The 16,335-nt window shown below is 39.1% G+C and overlaps 1 protein-coding gene across 1 annotated transcript in view; it reads right to left on the reverse strand.

Moving 5' to 3' along the window:
* Utrn (utrophin) overlaps positions 1-16,335 on the reverse strand; it is a 402,939-nt gene that overhangs the window by 269,489 nt on the left and 117,115 nt on the right. The window contains exons 19-24 of the mRNA XM_090338004.1: positions 13,394-13,635; positions 13,082-13,262; positions 9,855-10,000; positions 8,170-8,382; positions 1,906-2,019; positions 1,124-1,279 (exon numbers count right to left, since the gene is read on the reverse strand). Coding sequence (XP_090194130.1) covers positions 1,124-1,279; positions 1,906-2,019; positions 8,170-8,382; positions 9,855-10,000; positions 13,082-13,262; positions 13,394-13,635 — 1,052 coding nt within the window. The remainder of the gene's footprint in view (positions 1-1,123; positions 1,280-1,905; positions 2,020-8,169; positions 8,383-9,854; positions 10,001-13,081; positions 13,263-13,393; positions 13,636-16,335) is intronic.

Here is a 16,335-nt window from a genome sequence, read left to right on the forward strand (position 1 = left end):
TTCCAGTAAAAGTACCACAACTCATGTACAGTGAAAGCTTTACAAGACTCCTCAACTGCCCTTGACCATTCATCTCTTTCCTTCTATCACACATTCAATCCCTCTACACGCTATTCCTATTTTCAAGGTCTACTCTAACCTAGTATTTCTCCTGACCTCCAGCACAACATTCCAGTCCAAAAAGCTGTATCTATCCTCTCTCCTGGAGAGTGTAATCATTCATGAGTATTGTCCATCCTTTCATCCTGGCCTTCTCAAAGCAAATTACCCACAAAAGCCAGACTGACCTTAACATATCTATCAAATGGCGCTATCAAACCTTTGCACAAAACCTTCAACTTGTCATCACACTTGAAATAAAATCCCAAGTCCCTTCCCTCTAAGGATACCATGTGTAAGCCATTTTCAGTCTACCTTCAAATATTCCCATTTTCCAACCTGCTGACTCTTTTCCCTGTACTCCAGTTATAATACCTTTATTCTTTATGGTAAACATCAAGTGTGTGTGTGTGTGTGTGTGTGTGTGTGTGTGGGCACACATACACCCGGCTTTATGATGCATTTCCCAGGCCTAAATTGTTAGGCCTTCATTTGCTCAGTTCTCTATTCTGAAACTGAGATAGTTTGAGGAAGTAACTCTTTACCAACTTATTTGAAATAATCCACCTAATCCTAACTCCTGGCTATTCCACCTGCTAGCATTCATTATTACCTGCCTAAGAGAACACCAGCCCCTTAAGAGGAAGATTCTCTCTATCCATTGCTTTTCGCCAATGATGCATAACAGTTGGTGCTAATTAAAACATATGAATCATCAATTGATTAGTAAGTATGTGCTGGATAAATAAATCACTAATGTACAAGATAAAATGACATACTCAAGTGTGATAAATGTTATAAATATATGTTACATTGAAAGCAAAAAGAAAGAATAAGTTCTGAGACAAATTAGAAAATTAGTACTTACTCTTGATTGAAAAAGAAAAGGCAGGTTCTTGCTCCAAATTTCCACACATGCTACAGTTATTCTACTGGACAGGTCATAAAAATCAGACTTGTTGGTGAAGAGACACCAGCATCTCCACATCCCAGAAAGAACAGATGACTAATTTGATGAACTCACCTCCTTGCTAAATTTCTCCAATTGGCTTTGGTAGTTAACTAGTCTTGTCTGCACCCAAGTTTTGATTCCAGAAATTGGACAGCTTCGAAGGTTACTTTCTATTTCTTTCATGTTTCTCAGAGATGATTCAACTGTTTCTATTTCATTAGCAAAGGCCTAAAAACATAAGGTAAGCCAGGCTACATTTATTCCTATATAAGTGAATGACATAATCATAGACCCTGCAAATTTTATCAGAACAGACTTCTTAGAGTCACAACTTTCAGCTACTTAAGAAAAACCGTGCCTTAAATTCATTTCAGCTGGGTACTTCATATAGCCATCTGCTAAATTAGCCTGGAAATACTTGACTCTCAGTGGGAAACACTGCTTTTAATTAACTTCGAGAAGCCTGATGATTTCCCAAAGCATAAATTGCATGCAGTATTACTGGCAAATTTCATTAGTTAAGTATGTTTCTCCTAAACCTCACCATGTGGTACACTATAAGCAATACACAATTGGTAAGGATTAGATTACGCTAAGATGACATTATAATACAAAACAGCAGCACCTAAGACACTAAAATAAGTCTTGTTCTCATGTCATAAATTCTATAACCAAGGCCAATGATAAAAATAATGAAAATCTGCCATTCTTTTATTAGCTATAAAGCTACAATGGTTTTATGATGAAAGATATTTTATCTAAGGTTCAAGACCATGTCATAGTCTTCCCACTTTAATAATAGCAAATAATAAAGAAAATGTCATTTATTCCATCAGGCTCTAGAGAGAACTCACAGCACATTGGTCAAGCTCCCGCTGGACATCTGTGGGGTCCCCTTGGGCAGCCTGCTCTTTCATTAAGAAGTCTTTCACGCCTTGCGTCCACTTCTCAATGACTTCTGAATCAGCCTAAATGGAACACAAAAGCAGAGGGGGATATTACTCGATGACATTCAACCCACATCTCTCCCCATCCACGGCTACTGAAGAAGAGGCAACTCTGCAAACTCTGATAACATCATGTTCATTTACTTTCTCTTTATAAACCTCTCATCTTAGATTCGGGATGAAAATTCTCCCAAGATGACAGACAAGCTTTGTGATCATTGTCTAAAGTTTAAAACACTTCAGTGACCTGTGCTCTTTTACTTAAATTGCAATGCTGATGACTACAAATTCAGAGCAGAGGGGAAAAAATATTTTCCTGGGTATAATCCGATTTTGCTCTTTTATAATGGAAAACAATTTTTCTTCTTCAGTTAGCTCCTGGAAGCAGGAAAACAAATAAATAAATAACAGGAAATGTTTTTTAAATGAAAGAAATTTATAGGTTGTTTTTAGTCTTAATATTGAGTGCTTTTTAAAAAAATTCATGTATTGTTATTGTAAAAGTGATGTACAGAAGAGTTACATAAGTCAGATAAAGAGTACATTTTTTTTTACACAATGTCAACCCCTCCCTCATATTCTCCCCGGTTTTCCTTCTCATCCACACCCACAAGTTGTATAATTCATTTTCAATATAGTGAAAAGTATCACTGTTGCATTTATTCACCTTTTGTCACTCCATTTCTATGACCCTTCCTTACCCAAAGCAGACAAATGAAGACAAGAAATAAAGAAAACAAAAGCAGTCACACACACACACACACACACACACACACACACACACACACAAACTCGTTTTCCTTTTCTGGAATTCATTTTGAGAAATATTCTTTTACAAGATCACATGTACATACATAGCTTTTCTTTTCATCTGAAAACTCTAAATCATATACTATATAGTTGTATTTTTTTCACCCAATATATACCAACACCTACTTCCTATGTGTGATCCTGGATCCAATGACAAATGAGAAAGCAAATATTTAATAGGGAAAGAAACTTTCAGAAATGTGGCCATGTAAAAACAGTGACGTAAAAAAATCAAAATAAAGCTGGACACAGTGGCTCACGCCTGTAATCCTGGCTACTCAGGAGGCTGAGATCTGAGGATCACAGTTCAAAGCCTGCTGGAGCACAAAAGGACCGCTAGAAAAACAGGAAGTGTGGACTAGTTCAAGGGTAGGGCAGTAGACTTGGGCTGAAGAAATCAGGGACAATGTCCAGGCCCAGGGGTAGGGTGGTAGCCTTGAGTTGTAGAGCTCAGGGATGGTGCCCAGGCAGAGTTCCATTATCTCTCATCTCTTTTGCTATCCCTTGGTTATCTCATATGGTTACAGTAATTTACCTTGTTGTCTGATATATTGTATATATGTTTATTTGGTTATTTGAAATAGGATAGGGAAGGGAAGGGTGGGTGTGAGGAAATAGAGACCAAGACATGAGAAAGGGTATCAATGTTTGTGAAGTAATGCACCTTCTGTCTGGTGAATATAATGTAACCCTTCTATTAATTACAATAAAAAAATATATGAAAAAATTCTTTTCCTAACATAAATTAATGGGCTGCTATAATAAATTCAGGAGTTAATAACTATAAATATTAAACTTTGCCTTGGTATGTTGACAATAATAATTAAGAATAGACCAACCACAAAGCCAACAATATAATTTGAAATTTTAGCCTTTCGATCACTACTACACTGTTGGTGGGAGTGCAAACTCGTTCAACCACTATGGAAAGCAGTATGGCAGTGCCTCAAAAGGCTAAACATAGAATTCCCCTATGACCCAGCAATTCCACTACTTGGCATTTACCCAACCATCCAAAATCTAGGGCATACTAAATCCACTAACACAAAACTGTTCATTGCAGCATTATTCACCATAGCAACGATGTGGAACCAACCTAGATGTCCCTCAGTTGATGAGTGGATCAACAAGTTGTGGTATTTGTACACAATGGAATTCTATGCTGCTGTCAGAAAAAATGACATTGACCCATTTGTTAGGAAATGGAAAGACTTAGAAAAAACCATATTAAGTGAAGTAAGCCAGACTCAAAGGAACTTAGGCTCAATGGTTTCCCTCATTTGTCATAATCAGTAGAAACCTTGGGCTCTACTAGCAGAGATCTGCAATAGAGCAAAACCTTGATATATAAGGCCATATAGTATGAAGCTAATTGAAAGGACCTCCAGGATACTGAAACAAAAGTCATATAATGAATGATTGTTGTCCTTAATGTACTATGTTATCTCTCATCTCCTTTGCTGTCTCTTCGGTATCTCATATTGTTACAGTATCTCACTTTGTTATCTGATATATTGAATTTATTTGTATTTGGTTATTTGAAATTTGATAGGGAAGGGGGGAAAACCAAGATGGGGGGTGGGTGGGGGGTGGGAGGAGGGTGATGGGTACCAAGACATGTGAAAGGGTATCAATGTATGTGAATTAATGCACCTTCTATCTGGCAAATATCATGTAACCCTTTTATTAATTACAATAAAAAATTATTTTAAAAAATTTTAGCCTTTCCACTTTCCTATCAGCTATTCCTGCTAACATTTTCTTACTTGCAAAATTGGTTCCCATTGGCTATTCAGGTGTTTATTTGTGGTCCTGTGTTTAAATTTTTTCAATCAAAAACTGAATCCAGTGATAGGGCTTGCTTGAGTGTTTCACCACAAATAATGCCTTACATTTCATCATATAAGAAGAATCTACATATACTAGAATCTATTTCATTTTCTGCCTTCTTATGTTATATGAGAATACCTTAATACAAGCCAAGCCAAGAGTGATGTGAATATTATTGAACTACATACATATGCATGCTCTTTCAACTGTGACACTCAGGGTATATAGTAATCCAGCATTCTAGAAGGACAGGAGGGAGGGAGGGAAGGAGGGGAGGGGAGGGGAGGGGAGGAGAGAAGGAGAAGGAGGAGAAGGAGAAGGAGAAGGAGAAGGAGAAGGAGGAAAAGGAGGAGGAGAGAATGGAGGAGGGGGGGGAAAGCAGGAGAGGGAGGGAGAGAGGGAGCAGAAGAGGGAGGGAGGAAGAAAAAATAAACTATTACTATAGAAACGGGGAATTCATTATATCTAGTTTTGAAAGAGAAAAACTGATAGTTTCACTATGAAGATTTCCAAATTAATGAGACTTTCCATTATATTCCAAGAAGGATTTTTAATCACAATCAGTCTGGACTAACATAAACAGTCTTTTCTGCCCCTGGCTGGCAAGTGATGGGAGGTTTTAAGCTACCAGTCACCTTCCTTCCTCCATTCCCCCATCTAGACACAACACAAAGTCTCCAGGGGGCAAAGGCAAGGCACCCACAACTCTTCCTTCTCTACCTCTTGCAGTTTAACATGAGGAAACAGGAAGAGGAAAGAAAAGAAAAAACCCAGATGTGCCATGTAGAATCAATTTTCTGTCCCAACAGGGACAAAAGCAACCTAAAGGAATCTGAAAAGCCCAATTATCTCCTGTATAGAAATCCTGCTGACTTCTGAAAGAGACCTTTGTGACCAAAAAAAGGAAAGAATAGGAGTTGAAGGTCAATTTCAGCACCTGACTGACAATGGGGTTTGGGGAAACTAATTTCTGTCTTCTCTTCTATAAAAGAGAAGTGGAAGTAATACACCTTTTATCTGGCAAATATAATGTAATCCTTCTACTAATTACAATAAAAATACAAAAAAATGAAATGCTTAAATAAATAAATAAATAAAAGAGAAGTAGTGGGACCGGGAGTTTGGCCTAGTTGGTAGAGTGCTTGCCTACCATGCAAAAAGACCCAGGTTCGATTCCTCCATACCAAACACACAGAAAAAAGCTGGAAGTGGTGCTGTGGCTCAAGTAGTAGAGGTCTAGCCTTGAGAAAGTCTAAGGACAGTGCTCAGGCCCTGAACTCAAGCCCAGGACTGGCAAAAGAGGGAGAGGGAGAGGGAGAGGGGGAGGGGGAGGGGGAGGGGGAAAGAGGGGGGGAGAGAGAGGGAGAAGTATTAATATCAATCTTGTTTTGTTGTACTGTCACATTTGAACAGAGACTCCCCCACAGAAACAGTCAATAATCATATCTACAAACCAGACTGGATGCACATCAGAGACAGGATGAGGCTATGTTCCACAAGATCAGAATGTTTTGGGTTTTTTTTTTTTCTGATACTGTGGCTTAGTCTGTTTGGTTGCTCACAACTGGAGCTCTATCACTTGAGTCATGCCTCCAGTCTACCATTTTGCTGGTTAACTGGAGATGGGAATTTCTCCGACTTTCCTGCCTTTGAACAGAGATCCCCTTGGTCTCAGCTCCCTAAATAAGTAGGATTAAAGTTCTGATTCATTGGCACTTAACTGTCAGTAACTGCAAATTAACGAATAGTCTCACTTAGAAGGCCAAAATTCTATAATGACCATCCCAACTTAAAAGCAGGATTTAGAAGCTAGATCTCAGCAAAGGAATATGGACAAAACAAGCCCCTTGCTCCACACCTTGCCTAAGCTGGGAATGGGGAAAATATAAAACTTGGTAACTCTGGACTTTAAGACTGAGAAAGCAAGGTACACAACTGCTCCTGACACTTGATTACAGCTAAATTCTTAGCATTTTATCTTCTTTCTCCCCCATCTGTTGGAATGTCCACAGCTTTTAAGCTGCTGATTTCTGCCTCAAGCCACAGACACAAAGAACTGTAGAGGCAGAATTAATATAGTAGTGTAAGCCCGTAGGATTCTGGTTTCGTTTGGTTTTATGACATTTTGTGAACTTCAGTAACACTATGTGGAAAAAATGTGTTCTGTTATGGAGAAAGGAAGACAAGGACTAACACTGACACATACATTAACTTATTTAAAACCAACACTCGCAAAACCCCTGCATCTTCTTCCCCTGTGATCAGACACTGCAACTGTCCATTGGTTTCTGGGTTAAGACTTCCCTTCCAATTCAGGAGCGGCCACATGTTGAAACTCATGGGGTTCCCTCAGTGCTACCTGAGCAACCTTCTCGTACCACAAGTTTTTGACTTTCATTTTAAAACCATAAAATATTCATAAATTTCATTTCTACTTTTTTATCTTCCTAGCAATATCCTACATCCAAATTCTCTTAGAACTTGAGTTAATCAATCTGTCTAAATTTATTACTAATCCAATTTTACCTACTGAGAAATATTTAGCATTTTCTCTTTGCCAGGCACTGTTCTACAAGTATTATATTGAAGTAAACCAGGAGGAAGAGAGAAAGGAGGAGGAGGAGGAAGAAGAGGAGGAGAAAGAGGAAGAGGAAAAGGAGGAGAAGGAAAAGGAGCAGGGGGAGGAGGAAAAGGAAAAGGAGCAGGGGGAGGAGGAAAAGGAAAAGGAGGAGGAGGAGGAGGAGGAGGAGGAGGCGGAGGAGGAGGGGAAGGGGAAGGGGAAGAGGAAGGGGAAGGGAAAAGGATAAAGGAGAAGAGGAGGAGGAGGAGGAGAAGGAGCAGCAGCAGCAACAGCGGCTGCTGACTAAAGGAGAAAAATGAGCAAAGACCAATGTCTAGCAGCACTGTGAGAATCGGAGCCTCAACCTCCAGCCTAACCTTTGGGAAAACCAGAGAAAGAGCTGAACTTGAAAATCCTGTCGTATCTGGCCACAACTTTCTCCACTTCCTCCTTACACATCTTCACCTTTACCAGCTCCTTCTCGCCCTCAACATAACCATTCAGCTGTTCAGATGTGACCTCTAAATTGCTATGTGCCTTGAATTATTTGGCTTTCTAGTCTGTCACTAACCTCATTCTGATTTTTAACTCCAAATATCAAGGACCATTAAAAACCAGATTTGCTACTAACTGGGCAACTTGTACCATCCCCAACATGGTTGCCACTCAAATCTAATTGCCAATCGGTGTTTCACATAGATCACCCTCTATGCTGAAGCTCTATTTTAACTGTTTTCTCATATTACCAGTCCAGCTCACTTCTACAAGGCAAAAAAAAAATTCATAAGCTTACCTACATAAAAACAGTGTGTCTTTGAGCAAGTTATAATCCCACCTTGAGCACATAAATCAGTGTGGGACTAGAAAGAATGCAGAACACTTAATCACAGATATTTGAGTCCTACATGAAAATTACCATCTACCCTGTAATAAAGGCAAATTCTTGGTATCTTGGCAGCATCAGGATTTACCTCAAAAGCTCTGAGTTTCAAGGCAATTTCTTCAAGCAAATGTAAATCTTTGGAAACTTTGGTCTTGAGTTTGTTCCATTTCCCTCGGGCATCATCGAGTTCTTTTTTACATGTCTTTTCTACATCAGGAAGTACACTTTTCTCTAATGCCTTTGTGTCTTCTGTAAGTTTATATAACATAGGTTTCTGATTCTCAAGGATTTCATCAAGGGCCTAGGAAAAGATACAAACAATTTAAAATGTGTACAATGTGTCTATACATATATAATCATATGGGCTGTACACAGTTAAAAAAAAACAGGAGGGCATTGTGTCAAAAAAGCATTATAAAGCAATAAGCACACTAAAAGAAGTTAAAGCTTTCCCTTCATGAGTTATGTGTGGGCTATATAATATATTCTCCCCACTGTAAAACACTGGACCACATACCCAGTGTGGGCTAAGTGTGCAATGTCAAGAGTCGGTCTTTGTTATCTCATAAAATACTTTAAAATCTTAAGACACTCAACTATAGGACCAAGGAACCATTCTGATTCAACACAGATTTTTTTTAAGTATGAGTTCAACTATTCCTCATTTTATGAGATATTTGAGCACACTATGAATCAGTCGAGAATTTTATGATAATAAGAAATATGTCCTTTTATTTAAACAGTAAGTATTCCTTTCACTAAGATCTTATAGCAATTCACCTTCAAATGATAAGTAACAAATTTCTGAGGCAGATGCAGAGACGCAGGCCTGTAATCCTGGCTACTCAAGAAGCTGAAGCAAGATGACCAAAAGTTTGAAGTGAGCCCGGACAAAGTTAGTATTTCAGAAACAAAATACAAACCAAAGCTCTGGGAACATAGCTCAAATGGTAGGATACTTGTCTAGCAGGCTTACATCTCCAGATTAAATAACTTAGTCCCAAAAAGAAAAGAAACAAAATTTCTGAACCAAAAGTGGTCTCCCTCATTAAAAAAAAAATCACTGAAAAATATCATATATGATCAATGATCATATAAAATAATATTTATTGAAGTAAACTCCAGGAAACAGAAACAAGAGTTTGTTTCTTTGTTGCTGTTTTTGATTTGTTTTATTTTTTTTGTCTGTTCATTTATCTGCCTTTGGGAGGGAAGAGAGGGCAAAGGTGGGGGGGACACAAAAATGGAGGGAGACACAGGAATGGAGGGACAAAGTGTAAAAAAATGTAGCAGATGGACTCAATAGGCACTATGTTGAAAATAAAGTATACAACTTGTAAGTAGGGGATGAGAAGAAAAAAATGGGAGAGAGAGAGGGAAGTGAAAACTATCTAATATATATAACTATAATCCCTTCGTACATCACTTTATAATAAAACAATAACAGTAGGCACTTTAAATAACAACATAAATAAATCTGAAATGGCCAGGCACCGGTGGCTCAGGCCTGTAATCCTAGCCACTTAGGCGGCTGACATCGGAGGATCATGACTCCAAGACAGCCTGAGCAGGAAAGTCTATGAGATGCTTATCTTCAATACACTACTCACAAAAAAAGCAGAAAGTGGCAAAGTGGCTCTCAAGTGCCAGAGCACTAGCCTTGAGCAAAAGAAGCTCAGGAACAATGCCCAGACTCTGAATTCAAGCCCTAGGACAAGCACTAGACAGACAGACAGATCTGAAGTGGCCCCAGAGCTGTAGCATAGAGATTACCTTTTTTCCTTGCAGGGCCTCCTCCAGCTGTGTAAGATCATTAAGGACAGGCAGAGGTGTCTGGGCTTTGTTTTCTAAGTCATCCAACATGTCTTTCAGTATCTCCAATGTTTCCAAATATGCATGTCCAGGGTGGCTCTTCAGATCTGTTTATTCAAAATTGATAACTTAAGAAAACAATGTCAGGATTGTAGTATTATAATGGCTACTATTAATCTTCTGCATTTAATAACTGAATTCCAATATGTAATAAGTCAGGGGAAAAAAAAACCGACTGTGTTTAAGATTAAAAAGAGTCTCGGTTAGTTCACTAAATAGGTCATTCCATTGGCATTTCTGAGACAGACACTGACTTCATTCCTGCAGATGCTGATGTTTGAAATATGAACTAACTCACTATCATTTTTCTTCATTGTATCACAATGACATGTCTCTCTGAAGACAGAACAACAATATTCCTTTTGTGCCACATAACCGCCTCTTCCCCAGATGCCACACAAAGAAGACAGGAGAAGCAATATACCTTCATCCCTCGCCCCGTCAACCGCAGCTCAGGCATGAAGACTACGTGGCTGCTGAGCAGGGGGCACTGCAGGGGAGTCCCGAGCCTGGCCACACATCACCCGAGAGGCAGGCATGGCAGCACCCGGAGCAGTGTCTATTTCTGCCCCCAGTGCAAAAATCACATGTGCAAAAAGGAAGAGAGCTACATTTGAAGGACAAAGAGGTGAAAACAACCATCAGCCTAGATTTCCGCCTGCAGACTCCGGCAAAAACACCAAAGGTGAAGAAGGCACTGTCTTCTCAGACAGTTAGTTCTCAGTCCTGTCAACAGACTCCCATGACCAACAACAGCAAGGCCCAAATGGCCTTCCAGATGAAAAGCCACGTGGCATATTCGCCTCCCAAGCACACACATACGTTCTTTATGTCCTCACACTACATCATCCGTGAACCACAGCTAAGGATGAATCACCCAAACCACTGCAGACCACGGCACAGGCTCCAACTTCCACACTTGCTAAACAGGAAAACAATAATAATAATAATAATGATGATGATGATGATGATGATGATGATGTAACCTGAGGACTTAGCTTTCCACATGTTAAGAGTTAACTTTCCTTTCCTTTTTTTTTTTTTTTAAACCTTAACCACTCTGAGCAAAGAAAAACTAGGAAGAATTCTTTTGCTATGCCAGAAAGGAACCAACTATTTCTCTTTATTTTTTTGTCCTGAGAGCTGGAGGCAGAGGTACAGCTCAGAAATAAGAGTACTACCAGTCCAGGAGTTTGGCCTAGTGATAGAGTGCTTGCCTTGCATGCACAAAGACCTAGGTTCGATTCCTCAGTACCACATACATAGAAAAAAGCCAGAAGTGGTGCTGAGACTCAAGTGGTAGAGCTCTAGCCTTGAGAAAGTCCAAGGACAGTGCTCAGGCCCTGAGCTCAAGCCCAGGACTGGCACAAAAAAAAAAAAAAAAAGGGTACTACCTTTGAAGATATGAAGCCTGGAGTCTTATTCCCAGTGCCAACAATAAAAAGCAAAGAAAAACAAGAACAAACAAATCTACAAGTAAACACACTGGATGCATTATATATATATATATATATATATATATATACACACATATACATATATATATACACACATGTATATGTGTGTATATGTATTCACGAATATACACATAGATACGTGTACATAGGTGTATATATACACACGCATATACACATACACACACACAGTGGGACTTCATAAATTGTACGGGTCTCTAGGCATTCACACAGAGTGAGACCACAGGATATTCGTAGGGGAGGCACATACAGGCACAATGTGCACTTGATTATATAACATAAGACTTAAGAAAGGAACTCCAGGAAGTAGAAACAAAAGGGTTTTTTTATTTGTCACTATTTTTGTATTCTTTTTCCTTTTATGAATTCTTTTTCTTTTATCTTTTGTTCTTTTATCTGTCTTTAGGAAGGTAAGGGGAAGCAAAGAAATGGTGGGACAGAGAGGGAACAAATGCAACCGTGATACTACACACTGTGTGGAAAATGAATTATACAACTTGTGGGTGGGGCAAGAGATAAAAACTGGGAGAATGAGAGAAGGGTGACATTGTTCATTAGGAAATGCACTCTTGGCCAGGAATTTGGTCTAATGGTAGAGTGCTTGCCCAGCATACACGAAGACTCGGGTACGATTTTTCAGTACCACGTACATAGAAAAAAGCCAGAAGTGGTGTTGAGGCTCAAGTGGTAGAGCTCTAGCCTTGAGAAAGTCCAAGGACAGTGCTCAGGCCCTGAGCTCAAGCCCAGGACTGGCAAAAAAAAAAGAAAAGAAAAGAAAAAAAATACACTCTTTACCTGACTTATCCAACTATAACCCCAGTGTACATCAACTTTACAATAATAAAAAATAAAAATAATTATTAGATCCTACTAACACAATTCTTAAGCTTTGGAAAGCAATCGATAATTTTACAGTATGAAGCCAGTAGATACTTGGACTATACTGGGCAAACACAATGAAACACCGCTCACAAGAAACACAGGCCTGGAACGACATTGCACCATTTGTAAGGAAATGGAAAGACTTGGAAAAAAATCATATTAAGTGAAGAAAGCCAGACCCAAAGGAATATAGGCTCAATGGTTTCCCACATGTAAAAATTAGTACAAATCTAGAACTCTCCTAGCAGAGGATTACAACAGCTCAAGCCCTAGAAACATAAGGCCATACAGGATGAGGCCAAATTAATGGACCTACAGAAGATGGAAACAAGAGCTTAATTAAAAGTGACTATTATTCTTAATGTATTATATTTTTCTCTCTTCTCTTATGTTGCCCTTTGGCTAAACTCATATTGTTACAGTATCCCACTTTGTTACCTGGTATATTATATAGATGTTTACTTGTTTATTTGAAATAGGAGGGGAAAAAATGAGGAGAGGGGGGAAGGGGAGGGAAATGGGAACAAAAACATGAGAAGGGGTATCAATGTGTGAGAAATAGTGCACCTTCTATTGGTGAATGTAACTGTTACCCCTCCATACATTAAAAGATAAAAAGAAAAACAAAAAGAAACACAGGCCTGGTATAGCAGGCACAAAACACATGTACACATTCACAAAAGGTCTAAATATCAGGGCAATTTTTAGACGAGTAAACTGCGAGAAAATATTCTGCAATTATCAAGAAAAAAGCCAAAGGAATGGGCTTACCATGCTCCAGCTGCTGGCGATGATCCTCTATCTTCTTCTGCACTGCTTGGTAGTAGCGTAAGAAGCCATCAAAACCCTCCTGGACAAAATCTGGGACAGAAGGCCGAGACATCAGAGCTGAGCAGCTTGCACGCACTGTTTCTATCTTAGGGTAGAGGCCAAGGAGATCTGTCAGTTCCCTCTGGGGAAGAGAGAATACAGTCACATGACTCGGCGAAGATGTGAGTCAGAATCGACTTGAAGCTCATACCCTCTTTGTATACAAGATTTGAGTTCAGAACACTTGCACAGTCCAGGTGGTTGTCTCTTTACCTGGCAGGAATCCTTCACATGTGGCAAGGACTGATAGGGAGGCACAGAAGAGGAAGTGAGCTCTAACCACTCCTCCTTCATCTTTACGATCTTCTCAAGCTCATCAATCTGCTGAAAGTAAGTATTTATATCCTCCTGAAGTTGAATGTTCCTTGCAAGGTCATCCAGATGCGGAGATGTGTTCTTCCACTCTGAGGATACCTTCTCCAGAGCACTTTTTATCTCCTCAGTAGAAAGACCTTCTACAAAAATAAAATAAAGTAAAGTAAAACAAGCAACTACTTCATATAGTACTACCACACTTGCTTTGAATTTCTTCTAAATGTTCCAGTATAGGCACATGATGCTTAAAAAAAAACAAACAAACAATGGAGGTTCATGCCTATAATCGTAGCTACCTGGGACGGTGAGAAGAGGAGAACCAGAGTTCAATGACAGCCCAAGCAGAAAACTCTGCAAGGCCGTTGGTCAATCTGTAGGTGAATCCAGAGGTATATACCCATCATCCTAACATGCGTAGGAGGCTAAGATTAGGAGGAATAAAATACCAGACTGACATAGGAAGCAAGATCTCAAATATAAGAGGGGTGGAGTCCTGGCTTGGGAGTTTTCTATGACCCTAGTAAGCACAAAACTGTTATTTTAAACCTACATGTGCACACATGCACATGCACGTGCACGCACGCACACACACCAAGGTCCCATACTAGTCACTCCTCTAGTTCCCTTTTAACAACCACAACAAAACGTTATAGTGATTCATTCACAAAACAATGATGCTTCTTTTCACTTCTTGACCCAAGCAGGCAAGACTTGAAACTACAGTTAAGGAATAGCACGGCTGTGGTCATCACCAAAGGCAATATCAAGCCTGGAGCCAGTGGTTCAACCCGGTAATCCTTCCTACTCAGGAGATTTACACCTACAGGATGACAATTCAAAGCCACCCAGAGGAAAAAAAATGCCCAAGATACTCATCTTCAATTAAGCAGGAAAAAAAGCTGAACTAGAGGTGTGGCTCAAGTGCAAGAGCACCAAGGAAGCCAAGTGAGAATTTGAGGCTCTAAATTGTAGCCCCAGTAACAACATACACACACACACACACACACACACACACACACACACACACACACACACACACACACACGGAGGCACATCAGCACGCATCTTTTCAAATCCTGCCACCTTTCCCCTCGGTAATCTTATCCTCTAAGCCAACAATGAACACAATTGCCTCATTTTTGTCTGGAATTCAAACATCAAAAGTTGTATCTGATTACCTAAGAATAAAAAAAAAAATCTGGCACTAAAAGTGGTCAACAGTGTAAGTCTGAGGTGAAAAGCCATAGTCATATAAATAGCTAAATAAATGACAAGAATAACTTTTGCAACCACAGACAGAAATGCTACAGCAGCAGTCAGGCCCAAGAAAAATTAGCAGGCCTACAAGGTACAATGTACATACATAGCTAAATAAATACAAAACATCCAAAGCAGTAACCACAACATGAGGAGTGGCAAAAATGACATTTTTATTATAAAAATTATAGAATTATGTTTGTCTCACACATTTGAATACTCTCAAATTTTCTCCTTGATAGAAATAAAAGGATAACAGATCTTTTCATATGAGAATAGATCGTTTCATAAACCTTCTCTTAGTAAAAATACCATCAAATTCTTTCAGAAGCAATGGAATCTTCCTATTTGGAGAAAATATTTGTTGTAAGAATGGGCTTAGTATCTTTATTTGAGTGAGAGAGAAAGAAAACAATTCTGCTTTGTAAACACACATGACTGAGGGTAATAAGCTCAAACTGAAAAAAAAAGGCAGGGAAAACAAAAAGTTGCTTATGATTCACAAGATAATACAACATGAAAAATTTTTGTCATAGTCTGCTTTCACTACAAATTAGAAATGAACACGTCACATGTGATTTGAACTCACGGCTCGGGTCAACTGCCCCCTACTGGGAAGGCAGATAAAAGAAAATCGGACTAAGGCAGGACATTCACAACACATCCATGTTCAGGCACCTCTATTAATGGGGGTCACAGAGAAAACAATTCACCATTTTCTTGACAAACTATCTGAACAATGGAGATAGAGGCTGGACTCCGGCAGGGTCATTTCAATTCTACATGGACACAGGCAGAATAGGTAGAATCACTCACTGTCATTTCCTTGTCAGGATCATTTATGTTAAGCAAAGAAGGAAATTAAGCTAGTAAATAAAATTTCTGAGGTAGAAAATTGCCACTATAATTCTAGAAAGATGGTAAGAAGTCCTTATTCTACAGGGGCAACTGAATAGATTTCAATTCATTAGTTCATTCATTCACTAGTTATTGATAATGTCTTTTCAACCACTGTTGTTCCTTCAAACCAATACTCTTTTTCTGTAATTAATAGAGGGGTTACAGTTATAATTGCCAGATAGAAGGTACATTACTTCTCACACACTGATACCCCTTCTCATGTTTTTGCCCCCATTTCCCTCCCCTACCCCCTTCCCTTATCTTGTTTTCCCCCCTTCCCTTTCCTATTTCAAATAAATAAATAAACGTATATACAATATGCCAGGTAACAAAGTCAGATACAGTAACAATATGATATTAACCAAAGGGCAACAATAGAGAAGAGAAATAACATAGTACATTAAGAACAACAATCACAGATATAAAGCTCTTGTTTCCATATCCTGGAGATACTTTCATTTAGCTTGATCCTATATGTATCTAGGTTTTGAGCTATTGTAATCCTCTGCTAGGAGAGTCCTAGATGTGTACTAATTATTACTAATGAAGGAAACCATTGAGCCTATGTTCCTTTGGGTCTGGCTTACTTCGCTTAATATGATTTTTTCCAAGTCTTTCCATTTCCTTACAGATGGGGCAATGTCATTCTTTAAGATGGCGGCATAGAATGCCATGGTGTATAA

Source organism: Megascapheus bottae, chromosome 8, assembly GCF_031878675.1.
Source record: "Megascapheus bottae isolate mThoBot1 chromosome 8, mThoBot2.hap1, whole genome shotgun sequence".
In the NCBI taxonomy this organism is placed as follows: Eukaryota; Metazoa; Chordata; class Mammalia; order Rodentia; family Geomyidae; genus Megascapheus; species Megascapheus bottae.